The 26,001-nt window shown below is 38.5% G+C and overlaps 2 protein-coding genes across 2 annotated transcripts; one reads left to right on the top strand and one right to left on the bottom strand.

Annotated features, from left to right (window-relative positions):
- Positions 1-1,193: 1,193 nt before the first annotated feature.
- Positions 1,194-3,767, bottom strand: LOC149944139 (mitochondrial-processing peptidase subunit alpha). The gene is made up of 11 exons (XM_090175890.1): positions 3,616-3,767; positions 3,178-3,404; positions 3,034-3,113; positions 2,780-2,965; positions 2,624-2,716; positions 2,285-2,566; positions 2,013-2,224; positions 1,857-1,947; positions 1,727-1,789; positions 1,522-1,666; positions 1,194-1,462 (listed from the first exon to the last, which is right to left on the bottom strand). The coding sequence occupies exons 1-11, from the start codon at positions 3,666-3,668 to the stop codon at positions 1,287-1,289; spliced, it is 1,608 nt and encodes a 535-aa protein (XP_090032016.1). The 5' UTR covers positions 3,669-3,767; the 3' UTR covers positions 1,194-1,286.
- LOC149944140 (RNA helicase aquarius) lies at positions 3,755-10,836 on the top strand. Its single transcript, XM_090175889.1, has 2 exons — positions 3,755-7,461; positions 10,074-10,836. The coding sequence occupies exons 1-2, from the start codon at positions 3,862-3,864 to the stop codon at positions 10,785-10,787; spliced, it is 4,314 nt and encodes a 1,437-aa protein (XP_090032015.1). The 5' UTR covers positions 3,755-3,861; the 3' UTR covers positions 10,788-10,836.
- Positions 10,837-26,001: the final 15,165 nt, after the last annotated feature.

Here is a 26,001-nt window from a genome sequence, read left to right on the forward strand (position 1 = left end):
TTTTACTCCCCTCTCCAAATTCATCTGGGAACTTGGGAAGGAAGTACGTTTCCGACCATTGAGTTGGAAATAAATAGAGGTACAACTAAATCTGGCTGGCGCGGGACTAATTTCGTTCAATAAGGAGACTTTATCAACTTTATCGTTCTACCGTGGTGGCATCTGTCTCTAGTGGTGGCAACTATATTCAAATTGAATTATTTCGCGAATCTGATGCGAAATTGAAATTTATGATTACTCGTAACAAACAAACGTTTGAAGTTGTTTAAAAATAATTTTATTATGTCAACACGATCCTTTTTAACTCAAGTTACGGTGAGTTAGCTAATAATTATTTAATTTTTAGCCATATAACTTAACAAATAACCATATAACCTAACAAAATATAGATGGCGCTACCGCCTAATTATAAAGATGAATTTCGTACAGTCTTATCAGAACGGGGGCAATTCTGTAAAAAATCGAATGGGAATTCGATCTCGATGCCCTATACCATGTCGATTTATGCTTATTCGAAATCTTTACCGAATACCATTCGTCGAGATCTCGAAGTTTGAAATCTAGTTTTCGATCGAAAATTGGATTTCGAATATTTATAGAATAGGCCCCCTGGTCCCACGTAACCATGGCAACCGAAATCGTAATTGTAATTCTAGCAGTATTATTCCCAATTCAATGTTTCCGACATTCCGTATTCTATAAACTTAAAAGGTACATCATTAAAGCTGGCTGTATTTGAGTTATTTTTAAATACCTTTACATAATTACATAATGGAAACTGGCGAATTTAAAAACAAAAGAAGAAATTTTGGGAATACATTTTTTAGAAGAAAGGAACGTTTTATTAATTTTATATTATTACTGGGTGAACTGATACTTCTATATTTGGGCTCTGCTAGCTCAATATTGTCTTCTTACTGTGTATGTAAATAGTACAACTCTTCCCAGTGTGGCGCTTTCAAATGTCGGCCCATTTTTACGTTTCATTTCTAGCCACAAAGCTAGTTGCCAAATAAGTTCACGCGTGCAGGTGTTTAATTTAATTTCCGTGCAGGTGTTTTATTTAATTTCTGATAAATTTCATACAATCGTAATTATAACTGAGGAATACATTACGAAATCTTTCTCAAGTACAAATTATGATTGAACGGAAGTATGCATGCATTTTAATTTATTAAAGAAATAATTCAGAATATTATTTCGCTAAACTTTATTTGTATATTAGTTACAAATATGAATCCTTTTTTTTTAAATACATTCACCACAAAGGTGAGATTGTACTAAACTCACCGAAAGAGAGAGAACCTTTTGCTCTCAGCCTTTGACATTCCTCCATTAACTAAACCATAGGCAATTTCATCTTTAGCTGGTAACCCATTCAATTCTCCTAAGGCGGCAATGGAAGGTTTGCTTCGTAACATTCTTTGAGCCACTCTACGAATATCTTCCTCGTTAATTTTTCCTTTAAAAAAGGATATAAATTAGTTTTCAGTTTCATTGAGAGAGAAAATTGATTATTACCAATTTCATCAATAAAAAATTCTGGTGGTTTTCTTTCCCCAGTTGCCAATACTTGACGTCCAATATCTTCAAAAACAATAGGCCTCGATTCCAGATTCATTAATAACATTGACTGTAGTTGTTTTTTAGCCCTATTCAGCTCTGACTAATATTTCGGAGACAAAATTAATTATATCCAAACAAGTTTATCAACTGAATGACTTACTGAAGATATCCGTCCTGTAATGTTTGTAAATTCTTTAACAATAACTTCTACTACGTCCCTTAACTAATAATAATAATATTAAAGAGTCAATTAGTACATAAACTTGGGTTAGTAAAATGAAAAAATGAACCTGTGAGGGGTGTGCACTCGCATGAATGCAAAAGATTCCCGAATCATTATACGCATGATTATAAGCAGTAGCGTTATACATCCAATGGTACCTAAGTTTTGTAAAATTTTACTTCGATTTTGAGGATATTTGTATAATTTTAAATTAAAAATTTACCTATTTAAAACGTTAGTGTAAAGTCTAGTGTACATTCCTTTTCCAGGTCCACCAGCTGAGAAGGAACCTCCGCCTCCCATCATCATGTTTAATACGCAAAATGGTATAAAGTCTGGATCTTGATGGGAGCAACTGTCTAATCCTAAGACAACATGGGCTAGCTCTGGAATCGGCGTGGGGCCCAAACTAACGTTGGATAAATCTTTCGTAATCTGTTGGATGTTACGTTTCAAAATGGTTTTATTATCGTAAGAATATTTGTTGTTTTATACCTTAACTTCCCCTCCTGTGTACTGCGCAACAGAGCTATCCGAGTCCATTTTATATTTAAGCGGTAAAGACTTATTTTCTTCCCATATTGCTGGTTTATCAAGAAAATACTTTTGCGTAACGTCCACAAATTTTTCGTGGTCAACACCAACTCCGGCTACCACCATTCGATTCGGTGTATAGTAGTTTTGCAAGTAGTGGAATATAACGTTGCTATCTATAACAGTAGCGTTTTCAGGGGGACAAATTTTCGGTAAACCTAGGGTGTTTTGAAAATAAGCCGCCTGAAAATAAAGTATTGTTACTAATAGCTAGAGCCTTAATTGGTTATTTAACAATACCGCGTGTATCATTTCAAAGAGGACGGGTTCTTGATCAGGTCTCATGTCTAAATCTTCTAATTCAAATAGTATAGTTTGACGGGCAAGGTCCAACTAAATTACAAAAAATTATTGTTCAATTAAACTGCTAAGAATTATTTCAATAGTTTAATATACCTCTTCAGCTGTTAATTTGGGTCGTAAGACCACGTCTGCCAACAGCTTTATTACAGGATCTAATCCTCTAGTGTCTAAAGATGCTGCGTAAATCATGGTATCCCTAGATCCCTGACAATCGCATATTCCGCCATGTTTCTCTAGTTCTTGTAAAATTTCATCTTTTGATTTGTAAGAGCTAGTAGACTGAAGAAAGTACAAATGTTACTTTTGTATTTTATTTTTAAATTTAAATAAATTAAAACAAAAATTACGTTAAATGCCAATTTCTCTAGAAAATGAGAGATTCCACTTGGATAGGCTACTTCATATCTCGATCCAGAGTCAATTACAACTGATAATTAAAAGTAATTCAATTTAAATGAATGAGTTAAAACCATGTCTATTTCAAAGTATACCTCCAACAGTGGAAAACTGCCCAAATTTATTTTGAGATGCCACTCTTAAACCGTTGGGAAGAGTTGTAACTTTTGTTTCAGATTGTTGACTAGTAACCTTTGCATAAACTGGCGGGGATAGGTTAGGAAGAGGGTCAGTTAATGGTACATTATTTAAATCACTCTGTGATATTTTTGACGAATCGGTGCTTCGGAGCCTTCTTAATTGAATCGGTTTATTGCAAGATCTGTTAAACCAAAACAAAAACTTCATATAAGTACTGCTTATTAGCTATTACAATATTTATTTGTGGTCGTAAGCCTTGTTTAGCAGGCTATTTTATTCATAAAAGGAGGGTAAAAATACCCTTATTTTTAAAAATTCATGATATCTCTTTAAGAAAATCATTTATTATACATTCATTTACTTCGAAATTTAAGAATTTTAAAAAATTTTACCTTTTAAAAATATTTTTAACTGTAGAAATATAGTTCGCACGTCCTCCTGCCATTTTCCCGAATTTATTGATCCGATTTTACACGGGCCTGACATTAGATGGCGACAGGGGCTCCGTTTGTAGGCAATCGATTTTGTCTGCTACAAATTCTGAACTAAAGGGCGCCCTTTGTAGTTCTCTAAGTCGCAGTTTTAAGTTTGACTACCGGCATGTTAGTTATTTAAATCGAAGGGTTTATATTTTAAAAATGAGTTCCAAAAAAAATATAGCGCAAGCTCCTACTGTGAGTCAAATTCAATCTGATGCGATTACTCAACTTGCTACTCAATATTGGGCCCCTCACAGTAAAACTCCGTGGTTAGATTATGATGCGAGTATCGTTGAAAATGTTTACCAGCAAGAAATCTTGGGTTCAAATTACTCGGTTAAAAGAATCATGATGTTGGAATTCAGTCAGTATTTGGAGAATTATCTGTGGCCAAATTACGATCCTGAGAGTGCTAGTGTCGCTCATGTCCTTTCAATAATTATAATGGTAAATGAGAAGTTTAGAGAACGTGTTGAAGCTTGGGACACCTTCATCAAAAAACCCGAACATTTTCCTCATCTTTTCAATCAAATATTAACTTACGTTCTTAAAGAAGACCATCCGTTGAAAATCCGTGAACAGAAGGCGCTTCTAGTATTTCTTATTCATAGTTTTAACAGCATAGAAGTGGATTTGATTCGAGAACGAATTCAGAAATTAGTCTCATTACCAATATGGATTTGTTTAATTTCTGAAAGAAGGGATTTGGAGTTCAGACGAGCACCCAAATTAAAGAAATTCTGGAATGCTATTCAGAAAAAGGATAAAAAATTGAGCGAAGAAGATATGGAGAGAGTGAAGTTTGAGAGGCGGTTTTTGGCTCTCCTAATTGAGAAATTTTTTGACATATTAGACACCATACCTGACAAGAATAAACAACCGGTATTAGTCGTCAGTCATTGGGAGAAAGTCCATTACTGCGAAAGGCTCATTGAACTTATGGTGGATTTGGAAGCTTTGCTACCAACTAGGCGATTTTTCAATGTCATTTTGGATGGGTGCCATTTTGTGGTTCGATGTAAACTTTCCAACTTATACAAACGTGAGGAGGGAAAGCTATTCAGCCAATTATTGGACATGTTGAAGTTCTACACTTTATTTGAGATAAATGACCAAACTGGAGAAGCTTTGACCGAAAAAGACACAATGCAAATGCATTATGATAGCATTACCGCCTTACAAAAAGCCGCTTTCAAAATGTTTCCAGGGTTGCGAAGATTTGCTCTGACCAACGTAGCCAGTGTAGATACTAGGGATAGTCTGCTAAAACACTTTGGATCTTTGGATCAGACCACCCTTCAAGAAATTGCTGCCTTTTTGGCCCTTCTACCCTCTCCCGATAAAACTGAAAAGGATTTGTTCGCCATTCCTTTACTTTTGGAGATTTTGGTTTCCAGACACGAGAGAAGACCATCGCAGCTTGAAGCTTTGAACGAAATGCCCCTTTATCCAACTGAAGCAATAATATGGGACGAAAATATTGTTCCCTCCGAATACTTTACCGGTGAAGGCTGCTTAGCTCTACCCAAACTGAACTTGCAGTTTCTAACATTACACGATTATTTGCTGAGAAATTTTCATTTGTTCCGTTTGGAGTCCACGTATGAGATTAGGCAAGACATACAAGATTCCGTTAGTCGCCTGAAGCCTTGGAAGTCTGAAGATACTAACGCAATGTTCGGAGGGTGGGCTAGAATGGCACAGCCAGTCACTGCCTTTGCCGTCGTTGAGGTTGGGAAGCCAAACATCGGAGAGAAGCAACCTTCCAGAGTGAAAGCTGATACAACAATTAACCTTAATGTTCGCCGCGAAGTAAAGGCGGAATGGGAAAACTTGCGAAAACACGATGTCTGTTTTCTTATATCAGTCAAACCATCTTGTCCTCCGGGTACCCAATATCGTTACCGCGAACCATTCATACCCCAAGTTGGATTGATATACGTCCGGGGATGCGAGGTTGAGGGTATGCTGGACCAGAGTGGCAAAGTCATTGAAGAAGGTCCCGATCCCAAACCTGAACTGCTGGGTGACAACAGGACATTCAGGGTACTCTTAGATTGCAACCAGTACAGATTGGACATGGAAAAAGCGAACTTGATCGCGTCGCAGGGGGGAGAAGACGTCTACGATTCCTTCAATATCCTGATGCGACGAAAACCGAAGGAGAACAACTTCAAAGCGGTTCTCGAAACCATTCGCGATTTAATGAACACCGAATGCGTCGTGCCTGATTGGTTACACGATATCATTCTGGGATACGGTGATCCGAGCGCGGCCCACTACACGAAAATGCCCAACCAAACGAAAACCTTGGACTTCAACGACACTTTCCTAAGCGCCGATCACCTTCTCGCTAGTTTTCCAAAATGCAAAATCAGGCTTGAGAGTGTCGAAGGGAAAGAAGTGATCCCACCCTTCAAATTAACCTTCGTTCCACCGTCGAGTCAGACAACCGCTGAAAATGGAGAAGAACCGCCCAAAGAAGAAATAATAGTCAAACCTCATCAGTTACCCAGTCGGGGACCCTACCCTTACGAACAACCTAAACGAAACGGAGTCATGTTCACGCCCACGCAGGTCGAAGCCATTCGCTCCGGAATGAATCTTGGTTTGACCATGGTCGTGGGGCCACCCGGAACGGGTAAAACGGACGTGGCAGTGCAGATAATATCCAATCTCTACCACAACTTCCCGGAACAGAGGACGTTGATAGTAACCCACTCTAATCAAGCTCTTAACCAACTTTTTGAGAAGATTATGGCTTTGGATATAGACGAACGCCATTTGCTGCGTTTGGGACACGGAGAAGAAGCTCTGGAGACTGAAAAGGACTTCAGTCGATACGGAAGAGTTAATTACGTATTGGCCAAGCGACTTCAACTTCTCAACGAAGTTCGTCGGTTGCAGACCAGCTTAGACGTTCCCGGTGACGTCTCGTACACCTGCGAAACAGCGGGCCATTTTTACCTCTACCAGGTCTTTTCCCGCTGGGAAGAGTTCTTAAGCAAAGTTCGAGTTACCAAAGGGAAATCCGCCATCGAACCGCAAAAGGTGCAGGAGGAATTCCCATTCACTAAGTTCTTCGAGAACGCGCCACAACCTCTTTTCAAAGGCGCTTCCTACAAAGAGGACATGGAAATCGCCGATGGCTGCTTCCGGTATATAAAGAATATCTTCACCCAACTCGAAGAATTCCGAGCGTTCGAGTTGCTCAGAAGCGGTTTGGATCGTTCGAGATACCTGCTGGTCAAAGAGGCAAAAATCATCGCCATGACTTGCACGCACGCCGCCCTCAAACGAAGAGAGTTGGTCGAACTCGGGTTCAAGTACGACAATATCCTGATGGAGGAATCGGCCCAAATTCTCGAAATCGAAACCTTCATTCCTCTCCTGTTGCAGAATCCCCAGGACGGTTACAATCGCCTGAAGAGGTGGATCATGATCGGAGACCACCATCAACTTCCGCCCGTAATCAAAAATATGGCCTTCCAGAAGTATAGCAACATGGAACAGTCGCTCTTCACCCGTTTCGTGCGGCTGGGAGTGCCGACGGTGCAGTTGGATGCCCAGGGACGATCCAGGCCCAGCATTTGCAAACTTTACAATTGGCGTTATAAGAATTTGGGGGATCTTCCACACGTGTTGCAATGGGACGAGTACAAATCGGCTAATCCGGGCTTCCAGTACGACTATCAGCTGGTACAAGTCGACGACTACAACGGAATTGGTGAATCGGAACCCAACCCGTACTTTTACCAAGTAAGCATTTTGCATTATTGCCAACGTAAGTAACATAATAACGGAAGTATGACACTTTCCTATCATTTGATTAATGATAGTCTGTTTCGCCAATGATCATATCAATTACAACGTGGATAACGACTGACAACTCTCCTAGCGATTGGTGTTAAGCATTTTAAAATCGGCCAAGGTCAATTGATAAGCTATTAAAAGTAAAAATAATTTGGAACATAACATTGACTATTATCAAAAGTTACCTAATTACCAAAAGTGTATCAATGTAATCGTTTTTGTAATGAACGTTACACGTGAAGTAAAAGTTGCGAGGGGAGGAGGGAGGGTATTCATTGGGGAGGGAATGAAGTACAAAAGTAGAAACAGTGTCGCCTGGTGAGAGCTTCGAGTACTAAGGAAGCACTGGAGATTCTTCAGTGCTTAACTTTTTATTTTCTAATTAAATTAATCAGAAATTAGTCAAATGACGAAATGACAATGTACGGAGTTCGCGTAGTATTTTATTTTATTTCTGAAACCAAAAGTAAAACCATAAGTTAATGATACCTCTCAGTAGACAAAGGGCTATGCTGCCTATGGCGGATATGCTTGTCCAAATCGACCTATGTCTCCCCGTACTGTGTATCAAAGTAGCCTTAACATACACTTGGAACTGCCGAAGCTTACGTTTCTTTAATCCTGTTTGGTGCAAGGCTAGCTTGAACTTCCCCAAAAGAGGTAAATTTCGGTATTCCCTTAGAAAATTCATTCCCCCCACAGAGGCCAAAGAACGTTTTTTTGCTATTGGTTTATTTCTCTCAGCCCAAAATAGTTTCATTCTCAACCGCACAGCGGCGCTGGGTCCGAGATATTTTTCAAATCTTTCATTGTCGCGGGAATCGGAGAGACAAGATTTGACATCACATTTTCTGGACAAAGATTCCACCTTGAAAGGGCTTATTTGTCTACTTAGAGGTATCATTAACTTATGGTAAAACTTAAAACGACACAGCCAATGCTAGCTGTTAAACATCACATGGCAATTCAAAATTCGAAATATGTCACATGTTTTTTGTGAGCCCTGATTGGTAGAGAGTTATGACGTAATATTTTTGAATCTCGATAAGAACGAAAGCTCGGCGAGTTTTTCCATTTTTGATCCGAGTACTCGAACTAAAACTAATAGCCCTAAAACTCGGTAATACGAAAACTGCTTAACGAGTTTTTATCGAGTTTAACCTTGGACAAATTTTAAACTCGATAGTTTATCGAGTTTCTGGACAATTCTTATCAAGTTTCAAGCAGACATGGACTAATTAATTAGTCCATGGGTGTGCGAACACTCGCTTAACTCGAATCGAGTTCGAGTACTCTGCTCCATGGACTAATTAACAACAGGGACGCACACCCCTACTGGAGAAGGCTTAATGAGTTTTTTGACAATCGACGGAAACGCTACCGCCATCCATCAAAACACGAAAGAACCAAACAATAAGTGCACATCGTCCATCCTAGCCTATTCTTCTATGTGGTCTATCTCGATAGCAGCGTCCAGTAAATCTTTAGCATTGGAATGCATATGAACTTTAACACTCTGAATTAATTATATTATAGGGTTCATACAAACATGGAAATCAGTGAAACCTGGAAATATCAGTGAAATTTATTTAAAGCAAAAAGTCAGGGAAAATGAAATTTTTCCTGAAAAATCAGGCAGGGTTGCCACACGTCAGGGAAAAGTCAGGGAATTTAAGAATGGACCTAAAAAGTCAGGGAAATGTCAGGGAATTTTTAAAATTTGTAAAAAGTCAGGGAAAAGTCAAGGAATTAAATTTTATCTTGGCACTTTTTTAAGGTTATATTTTAGACCAGATCTATGACAAATTCTATGATTATCATTTATTTCCTTGAAAGTTTGGCAAATTTTTTCAACATTGCAATAACCTCTTTACTGAAATATAAGTTCATTAAAATTTATTAACTTCTGATAAAAGTCAAATTTAAAATAAAACTTTGGCCTTAAAATGTCAGGGAAAATCTTTTTAAATGGTCAGGGAATTTGAATATCAAAATTTTGTGGAAACCCTGTCAGGGAAATCAGGGAAAATAATGATGAGAACTCCAAATTATGTGCAATTCATACGTTCAATCTTGATTATATTAGAAAGTGTAACAGTAATGCTTTTAACATTTTAGAGACCCCTATTGTTTTAAAAAGTACACCTGGAAAATATTCAAAACTACTCTGGAAGACCTGGAAATATCAGGGAAAATGGTTTTTGAAATATTGTATGAACCCTGTATTATAATTATAGGAATTGTCACTTTTGCTATTAAAGGCCGACTACATAAATTTTCGGTTTACTCTGTCTTTCACTGGAAGTAGGCTTACTGCAAAACACATGTGCCATGCAGTCAGCCTACTTCCAGTGAAAGACAGAGTAAACCGAAGATTTATGTAGTCGGCCTTTAAGAACAGGATACGCTTCGTTTTCAAAATTTGCGTATTTTGATACCATCAAAACTTCCACAATCGCGCCATTACAGACTATCATAAACATTAATAAATCAGTTTCTGTTATGTTACTTTTCATTTCAGTAATTAGGGCAATTTAATAATTGACTTTCTTTTGTAGAATCTAGCGGAAGCTGAATTCGTGGTTGGTACTTTTATGTACATGAGGTTATTGGGTTACCCAGCCGAGAAAATCTCCATTCTAACGACGTACAACGGTCAGAAGCATCTCATTCGAGACGTCATTAACAAAAGGTGCGCCGATAACCCTCTGGTTGGCCGTCCCCACAAGATCACGACTGTTGACAAGTATCAGGGACAACAGAACGACTACATTCTACTCTCTCTGGTTCGAACCAAGGCTGTCGGTCATCTACGAGACGTGAGGCGTTTGGTGGTAGCCATGTCCCGAGCCAGATTGGGCTTGTACGTCTTCGCTCGCATCTCCTTGTTCAAGAACTGTTTCGAACTAGCCAATACCTTCACCACTCTCATGAAACGTTCCTCGGTGTTGCAAGTACTTCCGTACGAGACGTTCCAAGAGCGCGACCGTCCGAACGACCTAATGGGCGAGAACAGCGTTGCGATTCGCGACATGCCCCAAATGATGAACTTTGTCTACGAACTGTACAACGGGAAAGTGGAGGTTATGAAGGCCCATATTCAAGCTACCAAACCCATTCCAGATCCCAACGCGGAGGTCCCTGACGCCCAACCCAGCGCGCCCATGGAGGAAGACGAAGTCAAGGGCTCCAGCGATGAGGAACAAGACGATGAATTGGCCGAGTTGGCCATTCCCATCGAAGAAGGATCCATTTGGAGCGATGAAGATTAATCTCATTGCGTGTAATTTTTTAATGATTAAAGAATGATTTTTTAATAATTATTTGTCTAGTAGCACACCATGATATCCGCGCCGGATTCCACCCATGCAAGCTACGAAACTGAACGTACTTATAACTTTTTAATTTGTCTGTAGCAGGCGCTACCTCATAGGCGCTACTCTGAGGTAGCGCCGTTACGACACCTAGACTCGTTACGGTCGCGAATACTTGCCTTAAATTTAGTAGGCCCTCGTCAATTTCATTCTATGTTTATGGTTGCGTTACGAAATTTCAATTTTAAGCCAATTTGCCGGATCCCATGCATAATTCGCAAATGGCGTATTCTGATATTTGAATTTTGCGAATAATGATATACCGCCATCTATCTCCAAATATATTAAATACGACCTTGCAATCGTCAAAAAGTGATTCTTCGCTATTGCTGTCATAGAAATAGAAATGAGACTAGAACCACTGTGCTATCCGGTAATCTCAAGGAAAACGGGCAAGCTAGAAGGATGCCGTGAGTGAGAGTTGAATCGCTACTAATCCACGCAGGAGTGCGCCATCTATTAAAAAAAATTCAATTCAATTTGTTTAAAATAGATGGCGTGCTCTCACAAAGAATACTGGCGATTCAACTCTCATGTCAGCCTTCTTACTCGTACATCTCACCATGGACAGTAAATTAAGAGGACAGGTTTTCGATACCCATCCACAGTGCATTTGATTTCTCCCCGCGTATCAATCAGCTCGAGAGACTCCGAGGGAGTCTTGCAAGGTCGTTTGTACCACGTGATCTTAAAATTTCAAAATGGCAATCTAATGCGGTTGATATTGTTACGTAATTTTTGGCGCTTTATATTTTAGTAATTTTTAATTTTGGTTTTTTAATTCAATAAAAACTATCAACCGATATTTAGTATATCATATTTAATCTATAAAAACGTGAAAAAATACCTTTTGGCGTAAAAATGTACTTCATGTTTATCTTTTTTCTTTTTTCGAACAGTATCGTCCACTCTTACAAGGAGAGTACCCGAGGTGTTTATTGCCAATTTTGTTCAAAGTCGGGCGTAATGTAGACCGATACTTGTTTTTTTTTCAAATAACCTTGGACGACTCCCTTAGTGTGATTGGTTTACGGGGGCTAAAAACCAGGCTTTTTACCGATCCTCTAAAATCTATCCATGATCTCACCACAATAAATAAATCATCCTCCCAGGAAATCGCCAAGAAGTATTAGGACCCGCAAGGTATTGTTTATATAGTGCTTGTGGAAATAATGGAAACTTATAGGATCTTTGCCAATACCATAGATATGTGAAGTAGCATAGATACCTTACGCTACATACGGGCACATGAGAAGAACACGGAAGAGACAGCTAGCAGAAGACCCATATTTTCCATTATTTAAACAATCACCAAATAAACCGTGACCATATTGAAATTCACGAAAAACCTAAACTATAATATTCATGTGGCATAGCTCGCTTAGGAGGTCACTGAATAACGAAAATACAATGACCTTGAACCAAGTCGTCAAGGTCATTAAAAATTATTACTAGAACGATTAGATTAGTTACAACTGAGAAGTGTGACCCAGATCATTTTACATCGAAATACCTGTAATCCGAGGTGAATTATCGAGGTTCGATGATGTCTAGGGGCCAAAATATAGGACCAATGCTTTCTAGAGCCCGAAATGAGGTTTGATGCTACCTAGGCCCCGTAACGAGGTTTGATGCTACCTGGGGCCCGTAATGAGGTTTGATGCTACCTGGGGTCCGTAACGAGGTTTGATGCTACCTGGGGCCCGTAACGAGGTTTGATGCTATCTGGGCCCGTAACGAGGTTTGATGCTATCTGGGCCCGTAACGAGGTTTGATGCTATCTGGGGCCCGTCATGAGGTTTGATGCTATCTGGGGCCCGTCATGAGGTTTGATGCTATCTGGGGCCCTATAACAAGGTTCGATGAAATCTGGGGCCTGCAACGATGCTCAAAGCTTTCTAGCGAGGTTTGATGATATCAGGGGCACGTAACGAGGTTTGATGCTATCTGGGCCCATAACGAGGTTTGATGCTATCTGGGCCCGTAACGAGGTTTGATGCTATCTGGGCCCGTAACGAGGTTTGATGCTATCTGGGGCCCGTCATGAGGTTTGATGCTATCTGGGCCCGTAACGAGGTTTGATGCTATCTGGGGCCCGTCATGAGGTTTGATGCTATCTGGGGCCCGTCATGAGGTTTGATGCTATCTGGGGCCCGTCATGAGGTTTGATGCTATCTGGGGCCCTATAACAAGGTTCGATGAAACCTGGGGCCTGCAACGATGCTCAAAGCTTTCTAGCGAGGTTTGATGATATCAGGGGCCCATAAAATGTTCTGATGATACCGGGGCTCGTAACGAGTTCCCATGATATCGGTATGAAGCTCAATTATTAATAGGGCTCGCAATGAAACCCGATGATATCTAGGACCAGTATCGAAGCTCTATTATTAACAGGGCCCGCAACACGGTTGAAAGGCACCGGTGTCCGAAACTTAAGTTTTTTGTCCCGCTAGAAGGCACTGGCTGAGATCCTGGCAGTTATAACTGCCAGGATCTCTGGCACTGGTGTCCGAAACTTAAGTTCGTGTGTCCGGTTCTCAGCTCCTAGTGTCCGAACCAAAGGTACATCGTCCGATAAAAGGACCAGTGGTGTCCGATTCATTATCCAAATGTCCGATAATAGGGGGGGGGGGGGCTGTTTATCTTTTGGGTGTAATAGTCGCGAGACAGATTTCCCACACGGTACTGACGAGTCCCAAATAGGACGAAACCGGTCTACCGTTGGAATTTCTGGCTATTTTATTTACTTTAGTTTTTCACTCGAAGATCTATTTGGTCCGAGTTTCGCGTCTTTATGTTTGCTCGAAGACCTATAATAGGCACGAGCTATTTGTAAGTTTATAAATTTCTTCAAATTTGTTTAGGGTTTAGCTTTTTTATCCCTTTTCATAATGGACTAATCTACTTCTCCGCTAATTTTATCATCCTTTGCAATGCGGTCCATAGCCGTGGTTCCTTTTAACTTAAATATTAGAAGCCCATATAGGCATATTTCAAAATTTGGAGGCCCATAAAGTAGGCTCGAAATTTTTCAACGTAGGCACGTGCCTACTTGCGCGGCTTTTGTGCCTACTTGCGCGGCTTTTGCACCTACCGCTGACGGAGATCAACACTTCACACTGTAGAGATAGCTTTTGTCCTTTTTTCGTCGTGATTCGTGAATTTTTAATAATTTCCGTGTCGTGTCGTGGGAGTATCGAGTTTGAAAATAGTAAATTTTCATATTTACTATTAATAATGAAGAATAGATTATGCCGGTTTGAATAATTACGTCCTCGATCCGGAAGTAGAAAAAGCGACGGGGAAAAGGCGCGAACAGACAACGGAAGTGACCAGGACTCTTCTTCCTTTCACTTCCCGCCAAATAAAAGTCTTGACCTCCCAAATTTGGAAATAATCCTCCAGTGACCACCCGCTAGCTGCCAAACTTTAGTCTAGCTTTTATAGTATAAAATGTAAACAGTTCTAGATTTATGGATCTTTTTTTCAGCTTGTGCAGCGCGCCAGGGAGAACTTTGAAAACCGGAAACGGGCCGCAGAGGCTTAAATCGGCGCATGCCCGACAGTTTAGAGTTCGCTATAAAAACTAGGGGCTTCGGGGTAAGAGTGTCCCTGCGACATCAGCGCGACTCACCAAACAAACCGAAGCGCGCGTGGCTCCGTTTCAGCACTTCCCACCCCTTTTTTCTTCCCCCCCGAATACGAATGGCGACTTGGAGCGCTTCAAAACTATAACCACGGTCACACTAGAGTTTAAAACCCAGTTTAGGTCGGTTTGAATACCATTTTTGACCGCCGACGATAATACTTGGTTCACACGTACGAAATCGCTTCACCCCGGTTCGCTTATAGCCAAGGCTTAACGCCATTTCGAATTATGACCAGAATTTTGAAAATACTAAAATGTATCCCAAAAGTTAATCGTGTTTACTATATACATACAGTAATATTATTTGACATAATTTAGAATTGTATTCCCTTTGTTTTTGAAAATACGAGCAATTTTACTCCCCCGCCTAGTCGTTTTGAAAGCGATTCTAAGTGTGAACATGGCTTATGTCTATCTGGAGGGAAATACTTCTTGCTTAAAGTTATATCAAAAGTAATTTTTAATAGTCGTTCGCTGAAGAAGAACCACCGTCCAAAAGCTCCGATTTAAATAGAAGTTTTATTTTACAGCCATGAAGTAGCAGCTTTTTTTAAAAAATATTTCATAATTAACCATGGTTCAAAGTTTTAACTTTTATACCAAAAGTAACATCACTATCAAAAGTGTGTCAATGAAAGCGTTTCTGAAATGAATATTACACGCGAAGTAAAAATTGGGAAGTCAAGAACTAAGGAAGCACTGAAGAAGGCTAACTATTCGACGAGCCTTTACGCTGCACGTTCTACGCAAAGTGGGAAGACAATTTCCAACTTTTCCCCTTCCGACGGCAGCAGGCGCTAAAGCGTCTAACCAATGAAAACTGTACGCAAGAAAATCCACAACTTTTGACGGGTTGCGTTCTCCTTGTGTGGGGTGTCGTGTTTGTTGCTCCTAGGAACAAACGAGGGATACTTATCCCGGGTTACTCTCCCCAAAATTAAAGCTATCTCCTTGGGGCCCGAAACTTGTAATTTCCCCGGACCCGGGCCAGCTCTCGACGGCCCCCACCCAGAAGATATTATTGGGTGCGCCACTATTCATAGCTCATCAAAGTGGTAATTTGCCCAGTTTGCCCTCCTCAGTGGCGTAGCGAGAATATTTGTTGCCCGGGACAAAACACCGATGCCCCCCCCCCTCGCTACACTTTTGGGCCCTGCGTGCGCTCAAGCCAGACAGCGTACCAGATCGCATTAGGTATCCAGTATTTTACCGCTTTTTCACAGCCCCGGTCCGGGTGGGGGTCGCGTACCCCCAATATATTTTTATTTGGTCAACAGGAGCCGCGGGAATCTAAGGGGCGTCTCAGTCGGTGGGAGTCAGCCCCCCCCCCCCCCGTTTTACTAATCGTCCCATATCACTCCCCGCAGCTCATTACTCCTTTTGGGGGATCACTTCCAATATGAGACCGAAGCCACGTGCCCAAGAAGTCGTAATCCCCGACGACGACGGACTAAGGGCTATTCCGCCCTAGGGGCCTGCCCGGTTTATGGGGCGTATAGACGGTCTTGTTTAGTGCCAGTTGACACGTGACCCGGGGTCTCCAGTTTGAGGGCGACCTCCTAATAACCGCCCGTTTCCGAATCATACTCCGCATCCCCTCCCACGGTCTGACACTTCCCGAAATCTCCCGCCAAGTCGCTGCATTATTCGTCATTTCATTTGTTATTTACAACGTTTTACCCTGATTGATTACAATTTATCTGTGATGTTAAAATTAAACGTGTATTTTCGTGGGATTTAAATAGTTTGTAATAGAGGAGATTTTTAATATTTCGCGTCCCGGGGGGGGGGGGGGGGACGGCAGATTTTCGACTCGATGTGGCTGACTGGTTTTTTGACGTCACTATGCTAACTTAACGAACAACAGGAATCCATACCTCTACTTGGAATGCTTATCGCGGCAGATTTTCGACTCGATGTGGCTGACGGTGTTTTTGACATCACTATGTTAACTTAACAAACAACAACGTGAGAGTGGAGCACGTGCAGAAGGGATTTTTTTATCTCGTAGGCGGGGCCAAAGCCGTCAGAGTGATCTTACCATACGCGATACACCAGGATAAGCATTCCAAGTAGATGTATGGATTCCTGTAGCGAACAATGCAAGTAAATTAAAATACAAACAAACAAGAGATTATAATACAGAAATAATTGTTAGAATAAAGATTTCAAGTCCGCTATGTTAAATGGAAAACTTAACCCGAGTACAGATTAGATGGCGCCACCAGAGGAGTTAAGCCGGATGCACACATAAAGATCGCCAGCGATTTCGAGAGCGCACGCATGCGTCGTTTTAAAAACCTAGCTCGCGCACGAGCAAACGAAGCGTGTGCGAAATTAAGAATTTTGCTAATTTCGCAGACATGTGTGCAACCGACCTTAAGCTATTTCCACCAATGGGAAAGCGGGTGAAAGGTAGGCTGCCCTACGTTTCAGTACCGCATTATCTCCAAAAATGGCATTTCGAAATAAATCGATTTTTGCCATTTTTATGAAATATAACAAAACTACTGTATTTTGAAAACTAGTTGTTGGGAGATTCTTTTAGTCCGCAATTTAAATATGACAACGATTAACGCTGAAGAAATTAGAGCAGACGAAATTATACGATATGACGACTCTTCAGTGGCGTAGCCAGAAATTCGTCAAGGGGGAGTCGAAGTACGTTAATGTTACGAGGGGGGTCGAGAAGGGGGTGGAAATTTAGTACAGTCAAATTTAAAAAGGTAGGCCCGAGGGGGGGGGGGGGGGGTCTCCAAATTGCCGCCGGTCGTTAATGCGTTTCTGCGGAGTATTTTCGAAACTTTTCGATTTTAATGCGTTTTTGCATTTTCAAATCTCAAAAACTAGACCACACTTCAATTTTAGAATTAGCGCCCTAAAATTAGTATGAGGAACATTTAAACTCAAAAAGTCAAAAATGGTCGATATTGAGTAATTATTTCTGAAATCATCAGACTTGGCTGCATGATAGTAACAGATTTTAACCAAACTTTTTTTTGGGTTCATCTACCTCTACAATGAAGATTTCCGAAGTTTACCGGAAAAATTTCAAAAATTTTAAAAGTTCTGTTTTTCTGAAATTTGAGTTTTTTTGGCTTAATTTTGGTGTATGTTCAAGAAGACTTTTTCAGTGCAACCTCTTATACACAGAAACGTTCTTGTAAAATATCATTTTGGTCTAAGGATTATTTCATTTCATTTTTCTCATTTTTGACCAATTATTTATGGCAATAATATAGTAATATAAAAAACACCTTGGTGATGTGGAACTAGAAAGAATGTAAAATTCCGAAAACCAAGGTTCATTTAGCCAGTTGTAAGAGCTCGATATTCCGTGGGGGTGAATAAACTAATAAGTGATTCTCTGCATTCTTCATTTTTTCTCTAACAACTTCAAAATATAACTTACGGTCCAAAATTGTGGCAACGTATTGGCCAGGCAAGAAGTCGGACCGTGGATGCGACGTTTCAGCGCAGATTTTAACTTTCAAAAATGATTCTTCACTTTTAAAATGTTTGAAATTTTTCCGGTTAAAGAGATAGTGCCAACTCAGATTAATTTAAAATTTTGTTCTTTGGCTTACACGTTATGATAGATTTTTAAGTCCTGAATCAGAATATATATACATATTAGCACTTTCAATTAGTATTTAGTTTTATATTTTAATGTAAAATAATGGTATTTCAATAGCCGCGCAAAACTTCACAGATTGTTGACGTCATGAGTTTGGTAGATTTCGGCGCGCTCGAGCGGCGGGGAATTTCCAGTAGTCTTTTTCTACTATCGCGTAGAGGATTTGTAAGCGCGTTGTTTGACTTTCTTCTCGCGGACCACGCGATTCGAGAATCTCGAATCAGTGGCGTAGATAAGGCCCCCGCAGACCCCGCAGTGCGGGGGGGCCCCGGAGCTTTAGGGGCCCCCTAATTTCATATCAAAGTATATACTAGATACCGGATAAAATTCCGAATATTGTTTTGCGGGGGGGCCTCGCGGGTCTTAGCTACGCCACTGTCTCGAATCACGACTTCACGAGCCGGCTAGTCGGCTACGTGTAAAAATATTATTTTCAAAGTAGAAATTGAAGAAAAAATCGATAACAAGGTATTGTTTATAAATTATATCATTATTTCTTATACGTAGTCATTATAACAATATTTATATTCTACGGAAAGATGCCACCGAAAGCACCGAAGACCGTGTATTGTGCAGTTCCTTCCTGCATTAATAATAACAACAAAAGTGGCTTATCTTTCCATTACTTTCCATCGAATGAGGGTCTTAAAGCGTGCGAAAGCGGGAAACTCGGATCAAAAGAAAGCGATGGGAGTAAAATTTCCTCCTGTAATCCCCTAAAAATTCTATTTCCATCTCGCTCTAGTAGCAACCAATAAACATCAACCTATCTATGACGTAGACAGTATGTGATAAAAAAAAGTTACGCTATCTTTCTATTTTAAAATTTTAAATTAATCGTGAATATTTATATTTATACCAAATGTTTTATAGCTATATTTTTCTTTACTATATTTTTAAATAATTGATGAAAAAACTTCATATACGTAGAAAATTCTGACACTATCTCTTTAACTTCGGAAATCTTCATTGTAGAGGTAGATGAATCCACAAAAAAATTTTGTTAAAATCTGTTACTATCATCATTTGTAACATAAGCACTCATAAGTATGTCATAAAAGCATTTCCTTTAATGAAACCTTGTTTACGGGATATGATGCAAATCACGTCATTTCCGACTCCGTGACGAAAAACGCGTCATCAGCTTTAGTGCTGGGAAACGAAAATTAGCGTTTCTAACTAATCTTTAACAATCCATAATTTAGCTCGTGCCATGGTAACCTTTTCAATAGCACAATGATTATATGAATTTTTTGCATTTGTGGGTCCACTTATTGTATGTTCCGTCTGAAACAAAGTCTCATTGAAATTTTTTATACGGAAATGTTATACAGAGGCATACTTATGAGTAATTATGTTACATACGCTATCATGCAGCAAAGTCTGATGATTTCAGAATAATTACCCCCATGCGTTTCTGAAAGGGCCCCCACTCAAATTTTCAATATTTTTATAGGAAAAATAGGATTATATTTCTAAAAATAAAGGGCTTTATAGGACTATTTTTACAAAATTATACGATTTTATAGGACTACAGATGCTATTTCATTTACTAACTTTATGCATTTAAAAACCAAATCTATATTTAGAGAAATAAATCTTTGATTTTCACTTTAAAAAATGAAAGTATTTAACCATTTTACGAGGGGCAGCTCACTCCAATGATTATTAGAACACCCTCGTATGATTAAATCATGATTAGATTAGATTAAAATTAAATCTGTAGCTGAGGTTGTACAAAAAATAAACATGATTAAATCATAATTAAAAATTTAATCATGATTATTAGGACACCCGGTAACAAAGTGATCCGCCTCTCGCCATATTGTCACCAAAATATACTATAATAGCTAACCATGTCAACAATAACAAAAGTATAGACAAGAATGACTTGGTATAGGAATTTAGCAATTTACTGACGTCGTGAGTGGCGGGATTTGAAATGGGCAAAATATCAAATTATAGGATTTTATAGGACTTTTTAGGGATTTTTCTAAAAATATAGGATGTGATAGGACATTTTTGAAAGTATAGGATTTTATAGGAATTATAGGACCTCTGGGGTCCCTGGAATAGACTTTTGGAAATGGGTTAGAAGCGAAGCTATTAAAAAGCGAAGATTTTCTGATCACGGTGTATATATATTCTGTATTTCAAAATTTTAGTTTTAAATTTTAATATACTTTGTACCTACGAGTCATACGAACTCCTCCCTGTTTTAAAAGGGACCATTGTATTTTTGGAAGGTAATTAAAATATTAGTAGAAATTATGTTTAATTCAGAGAAAACGGCATGGTATTAGAAGATAAAACTTATTTTATACAAGACGTTTCGAGCCGAGGCTCAAAACGGAATTTCAAAACATATTTGGTCTACGTTAAACCACTCTATTAAATGGGATGATTACAAAATTTTAAAACGGGAAACCAATTGGTACAAAAGAAAATTCTATGAAGGATTGTATATTCGTAAACTAGGTAATTTAAATTTAGATAAAGGATGTCAAGAAGTAACTAATTGGGGTAATATTGTGATTTAAAATTTTATTTTATTTTATATTTATATTTTAATAATTCACACTGACTTACATATACTTTGGATTTATCGGTTACATTGATTCTATTACACACGTAAATTGTTAAAATCAGTAAAACTTTTGTTTATTTTTTAACACGCTGACCTTCTGCTCGCGTGATATTAGAACTTGAATATGGCGCGTGGTAAAATTTTAAATCAAATTAAAACTAACGAACGACTGAAGAAGAGCCTCGGCTCGAAACGTCTTGTATAAAATAAGTTTTATCTTCTAATACCATGCCGTTTTCTCTGAATTAAACATAATTTCTACTAATATTCACCATGGTAAATAATAAGTTTAATTAAAATATTCATTCATTCGTTCCCTGAATAAAAGTCACGTGTTTATGTTAGTATATGGTTTTATTTGTAAGGCTAAAGTTGAAAATGCGAGCGCATTTTTTTTCTCAGGAGGCGCGTGCGAAATTGAACGAGCCCTTCTACATGGAGCTTTAAAATATAACGCTTTTACAAGTATGTCCTGGCTCTCTGTATTACTACTTTTATGGCAAATCGCTGAACAGGTTTTATTTAAGAGTATATTGGATATATAGTTATTAGCAATGCCGGACTTAGAGATCCTGGGCCCATAGGCAGATAAGGAGTCTGGGCCCCCTTTTCACGCGCTGCATTTACTCTTATCCCTGGAACTAGGCTGTGCCTGAATTTCCCTAATTCAGCGTAGAAGTCTGAGCTCTACGGTTATATTACTAAATAAAAGCTCTTAACAGGCGTCGACTAAATATGCGATAATTATGCAACATTGCGATTAAAGGCTGCGTCCGTAAACTGCCAGGCAGAAATTTTGCTAATTTTAAAACAAAATCTTCTACCTAGGAATTTCTCCAATATAAATGACGAGTGATATTCTAGATTTATGCCTTCGAATACAGTAATTACGGTCACTGAAGGGCCCCTAGGCCCCGGCCAAGGTTGGCCTAGGCGGAAATACGGCACTGGTTATTAGTTGAAAATCACCCGCCTCTTCAGTTTACAAGAATACTATAGGCGTCCCCAATGACATTACGAAAGAGGATATACAAGATGTCCTCCGAGAAAGCGAAATAACGGTTAATAGGCTTCGTGCGTAGTTTAAATTTTGGGTCATAAGTATCGCCGCCTACCGACCGAATTTTAAATGGAATACATGAAAGCTGTCTGCTCGTTCAAAATTATCTCTGCACAACAGCTGAAAGTTTCAACCGAAAAACAACGAAATTGAAAAGTAGTCTGCTATTTCTTCACATAATTAGTTGAGTGATATTAAGGCAGATGGCGTTATAATTCCTAGGCTCGAAGCCTATAGCTTCGGTCGTCTTATTATTATATTATTATAAATACGATATTTTATATAATATTAATATAAAGGATAATAATTACATTTCATTCGTATTATTATTTGTTTATTCGTGACCGAAAACTATCACTACGCCCCATTTGGTTCGCCGTTGAAACCTAGATATGTAGTGGCTAAAGCAGACGCTATTAGTTTTTCCTCTTCGTTATTCGTAAATTTGACTTTATAAATAATGATACTTGCATTTTAATATAATTTTTGCATCGTTTGCTTATATTTTGATAAATTTATTTAAGAAAAAACATTCTTATGACTTTTATATTTTTCAGTAGCAGACGCTAGATCATAGGGGAAACCTCGGAGTCGGGTAATCCACCTTGGATAATCTAGCGCCGTTACGTTTCATTCGCGAATCATTTATCATTATTAATAGAGCAATGGCACCTTGGATGAAAAATATATATATATATTTTTCATCCAAGATGGCACTGTGACGTCCATGCTCTTTCCTATAGATAAAAAATTTGCGACCAAAATGGCGGCCATGGCCAAAGCTACTTAGTGCTACTACTCTATAATATAAAAAGTGCTAAATTTAGATTGAAAATTCTAATTACAGTATTTTCTAAAAGTATTTTCAAATTAGATCTTGCCAAAGGATCTTCTCCCGCTTAGATCTACAATGATACTCACATCAATATCGCTTTTTAAATAGAATCTAGAACAGTTTTGAACCAAGGCCTAAAAGGGGTATACTTAAATAGAACAGTTTCGAACCAAGGCCTAAAAGGGGATTACACGATAGTGCATAAATACTCAATTACTTTCCAATTGAATTACAAATGAAAAATAAATTAAATCTTCCTATTGTAGAGGAAATTTTCCCATGATCTCTCGAAGCTAGCTAGCATCCTGGTTTGATCCTCGACAAATGTAGAAATAAAATTTGCCGATAAAACTAAATAGAATTGTCGAATGTGATAACACGTGACCGTGGCATTACCAGAATCACGGATGAGCGGCCCTGGATAAAGGGGGCGAGAGGGGGGGAACGCAGCGTCGTTTCAAATTCGTTCTAGCGGTGAGAATCTTCACTTGGCCGGAAAAACGGCCTCCAAGCGGGCTTTTTTTTTCGGATTTTGCGTGAGGGGGAGGAAAAGGCGGCGAGAGATGTCGCCACTGGGCCCCCGCTCGTCGATATTTACCTCCGCGAAACACGGAAGAGGAGAGCGCGCCAGACAGAGATGTATTTTGATAGACTCTGCATTATATAAGCGTTTAATTTCTACCCTGTTGATTCCATTGTGCAATCGGACAATTTTACAAGTACTGTGGGAATGTTTCCTGGTCCCTAACTTCTATATTTAATAGCGCACTACACTGTCCCACTTGACGCGCCACGAAATTGGTCAATGTTAGTATTTCATAACGCCACATGCTTTTTGACTTTCAATATCAACGCGTTTAGCTTTTATTGGCTTCAGCGGATGAATCTCGTGGGAAATTTAGCGAGTTTTAGAAATGCTATACTAACCTACTTTGCTAAAAGTAGGTTTACTAAATAGATCTACTAATAGAACTTTTCGTAATTTCAATACATTACTTTCCATTAGTGATGCCATAAGTAACAATATAACAAAGTATGACAATTAGTGATGCCATAAATAATATTATAACCAAGTATGACCATTTGTGATACCATAAGTAATATTGTAACAAAGTATAACCATTAGTGATGCCATAAGTAACATTATAACAAAGTATGACCATTAGTGATGCCATAAGTAACATTGTAACAAAGTATAACTATTAGTGATGCCATAAGTAACATTATAAAAAGTATGACCATTAGTGATACCATAAGTAACATTAAATCCAAGTATAACAATTTGTGATGCCATAAGTAACATTAAAACCAAGTATAACAATTTGTGATGCCATAAGTAACATTGTAACAAAGTATAACAATAAGTGATAAATATGAAAAATTCTCATTGAACTGTTATTCAGTAGTTGCGGCTTATTTCAGCACAGAGCCCCCTAGTGCAGGTCCAAGTCGAAAGTGTTATTGTCAAAATCAGGCTCAGTTAAAAAATTCACACTTAAAATATTTTACAAAACTTGAAAATATCTTATGGAACTTAACAATATTTTATGAGAGTTGAAAATATCTTACGAAACTTGAAAATAGCTTACGAAATTTGAAAATATTTTACGAAACTAGAAAATATTTTATAAACTTGGAAATATCTTATGAAACTTGAAAATATTTAGGTTTTTTCGGTTGAATAAAAAGTGTAGACCCTAATATTTATTAAGATTTGGTATCTGTTATTTCTGTCAAAATTATTAATTCTGCATTTCTGTTATATTTAATCTGTAAAACCTCAACCGTCTCAGAAAATATAATATAATAAAGTGTATAAATTAGGTAAAGAAATGTTTTTATATATTTATATATAACAAGTCCTCAACTCATATTGGGTACTTTCCCCCAAAAAATGTATATAAGCTTCTCAAACCTTTCTCCAAAATTCTCTTTTTGGACGTGCTGTAACCTACTTGACAAAACATTAGGAGCGTACCAAAAATACGCAATAGGGAAGTGGAGAAATGGTATTATTCGGTGCAGCCTGGTGTCCCCCTTTCACTTTCATATAACTTAATCCCCCCCCCCCAGCGCATAATTCTTGGAACAATAACTATTGAAAAGAAAAGTATTCACCCCCCGCCTGGACCGAGAACAAAAAGCAACCCCTAGATAAAGTGAAAATGAAAAAGAAATAGCCCCAAATGTGCATAAAAAGTGCCCCAACCCTTCAGGCTTACGCTTAAACAATATCAAAAAAACAACCCGGAGAAAAATGTAGTCTAATATACGCAAAATCTTCACTTTCTCCACCCTCCGTCGACACTATCTGATGGTTTTTCAGTCCATTTTTCTGTTTCCGCGCATCCCTCGCTTCCTATTGGTCCGTCGCTTCCGTCTGTCAGTTGGTAGGTAACGCCCTCTTCGGGAGCAGTGGAGAAGCGAGGCGCAGCATCTTCCGAACCTCCGCCTTCCATCCCCTCCTCCGATTCCCCCCCTCCCATCGCTCTCCGGATGTTCGGGCTGCGTTGGATTTCACCTATGATTTCACCATCCAACTCTCGACTCTCCGCTCCGGCTAACTTAGTCGGCCCATTTCGAAGCTTAGGCGACGAAAATCATGCCAGTTGTCGTCCGAATTTCTACCGTGGTTTTCGAACGTCGTTTCTAATTGTATTGATATTGCGAGTGAGGGGAAATACGGTGTTTTATCGCAACGTGATATATTTGGAGAAATAAAGGTTGGTTTGATTTTATTTACGTTTTTCTCTTATTAATTTACTGAACGATTCTTTGGTTAAAACAAAATAGTTGATCGAATTCTCTATAGCTTTATTAATTAATTAAACAATTGCTAGTCTTCTTACAAGTTAATTAAGTGTAGAAAGTTAAAAAACCAATTAATTCTACCTTAATTTAATTTTGGAAATTTAAATTTGGGAATGCTAGAAGCGGTTGGAATATATAAACAAATTAATTCTACCTTAATTTAATTTTTGAAATTGAAATTTGGGAATGCCAGAAGCGGTTGGAATATATAAATAAAATTAATTCTACCTTAATTTAATTTTTGAAATTGAAATTTGGGAATGCTAGAAGCGGTTGGAATATATAAAAAAATTAATTCTACCTTAATTTAATTTTTGAAATTGAAATTTGGGAATGCTAGAAGCGGTTGGAATATATAAACAAATTAATTCTACCTTTATTTAATTTTTCATATTGTAATTTGGGTATGCCTTCGATTCTTAAACTAAAGTTACATTTAAAACCAGAAGTATTTAGTATATAGGCCTAGATATATATATATATATATATATATATATATATATATATATATATATATATATATATATATATAT

The sequence above is a fragment of the Leiobunum rupestre genome, chromosome 5 (assembly GCF_980474605.1).
Source record: "Leiobunum rupestre chromosome 5, qqLeiRupe1.1.hap1, whole genome shotgun sequence".
Lineage (NCBI taxonomy): Eukaryota > Metazoa > Arthropoda > Arachnida > Opiliones > Sclerosomatidae > Leiobunum > Leiobunum rupestre.

What these genes read in the sequence shown, in the direction of transcription:
- LOC149944140 (XM_090175889.1), top strand. Translation starts at nt 3,862, where the DNA reads ATGAGTTCCAAAAAAAATATAGCGCAAGCTCCTACTGTGAGTCAAATT. An exon ending in CCAACCCGTACTTTTACCAA is followed by an intron (nt 7,462 to 10,073) that starts GTAAGCATTTTG and finishes TTTCTTTTGTAG; the next exon opens with AATCTAGCGGAAGCTGAATT.
- LOC149944139 (XM_090175890.1), bottom strand. Translation starts at nt 3,668, where the DNA reads ATGGCAGGAGGACGTGCGAACTATATTTCTACAGTTAAAAATATTTTT. An exon ending in GCAGTTTTCCACTGTTGGAG is followed by an intron (nt 3,114 to 3,177) that starts GTATACTTTGAA and finishes TTTAATTATCAG; the next exon opens with TTGTAATTGACTCTGGATCG. An exon ending in CGAGTGCACACCCCTCACAG is followed by an intron (nt 1,790 to 1,856) that starts GTTCATTTTTTC and finishes TATTATTATTAG; the next exon opens with TTAAGGGACGTAGTAGAAGT.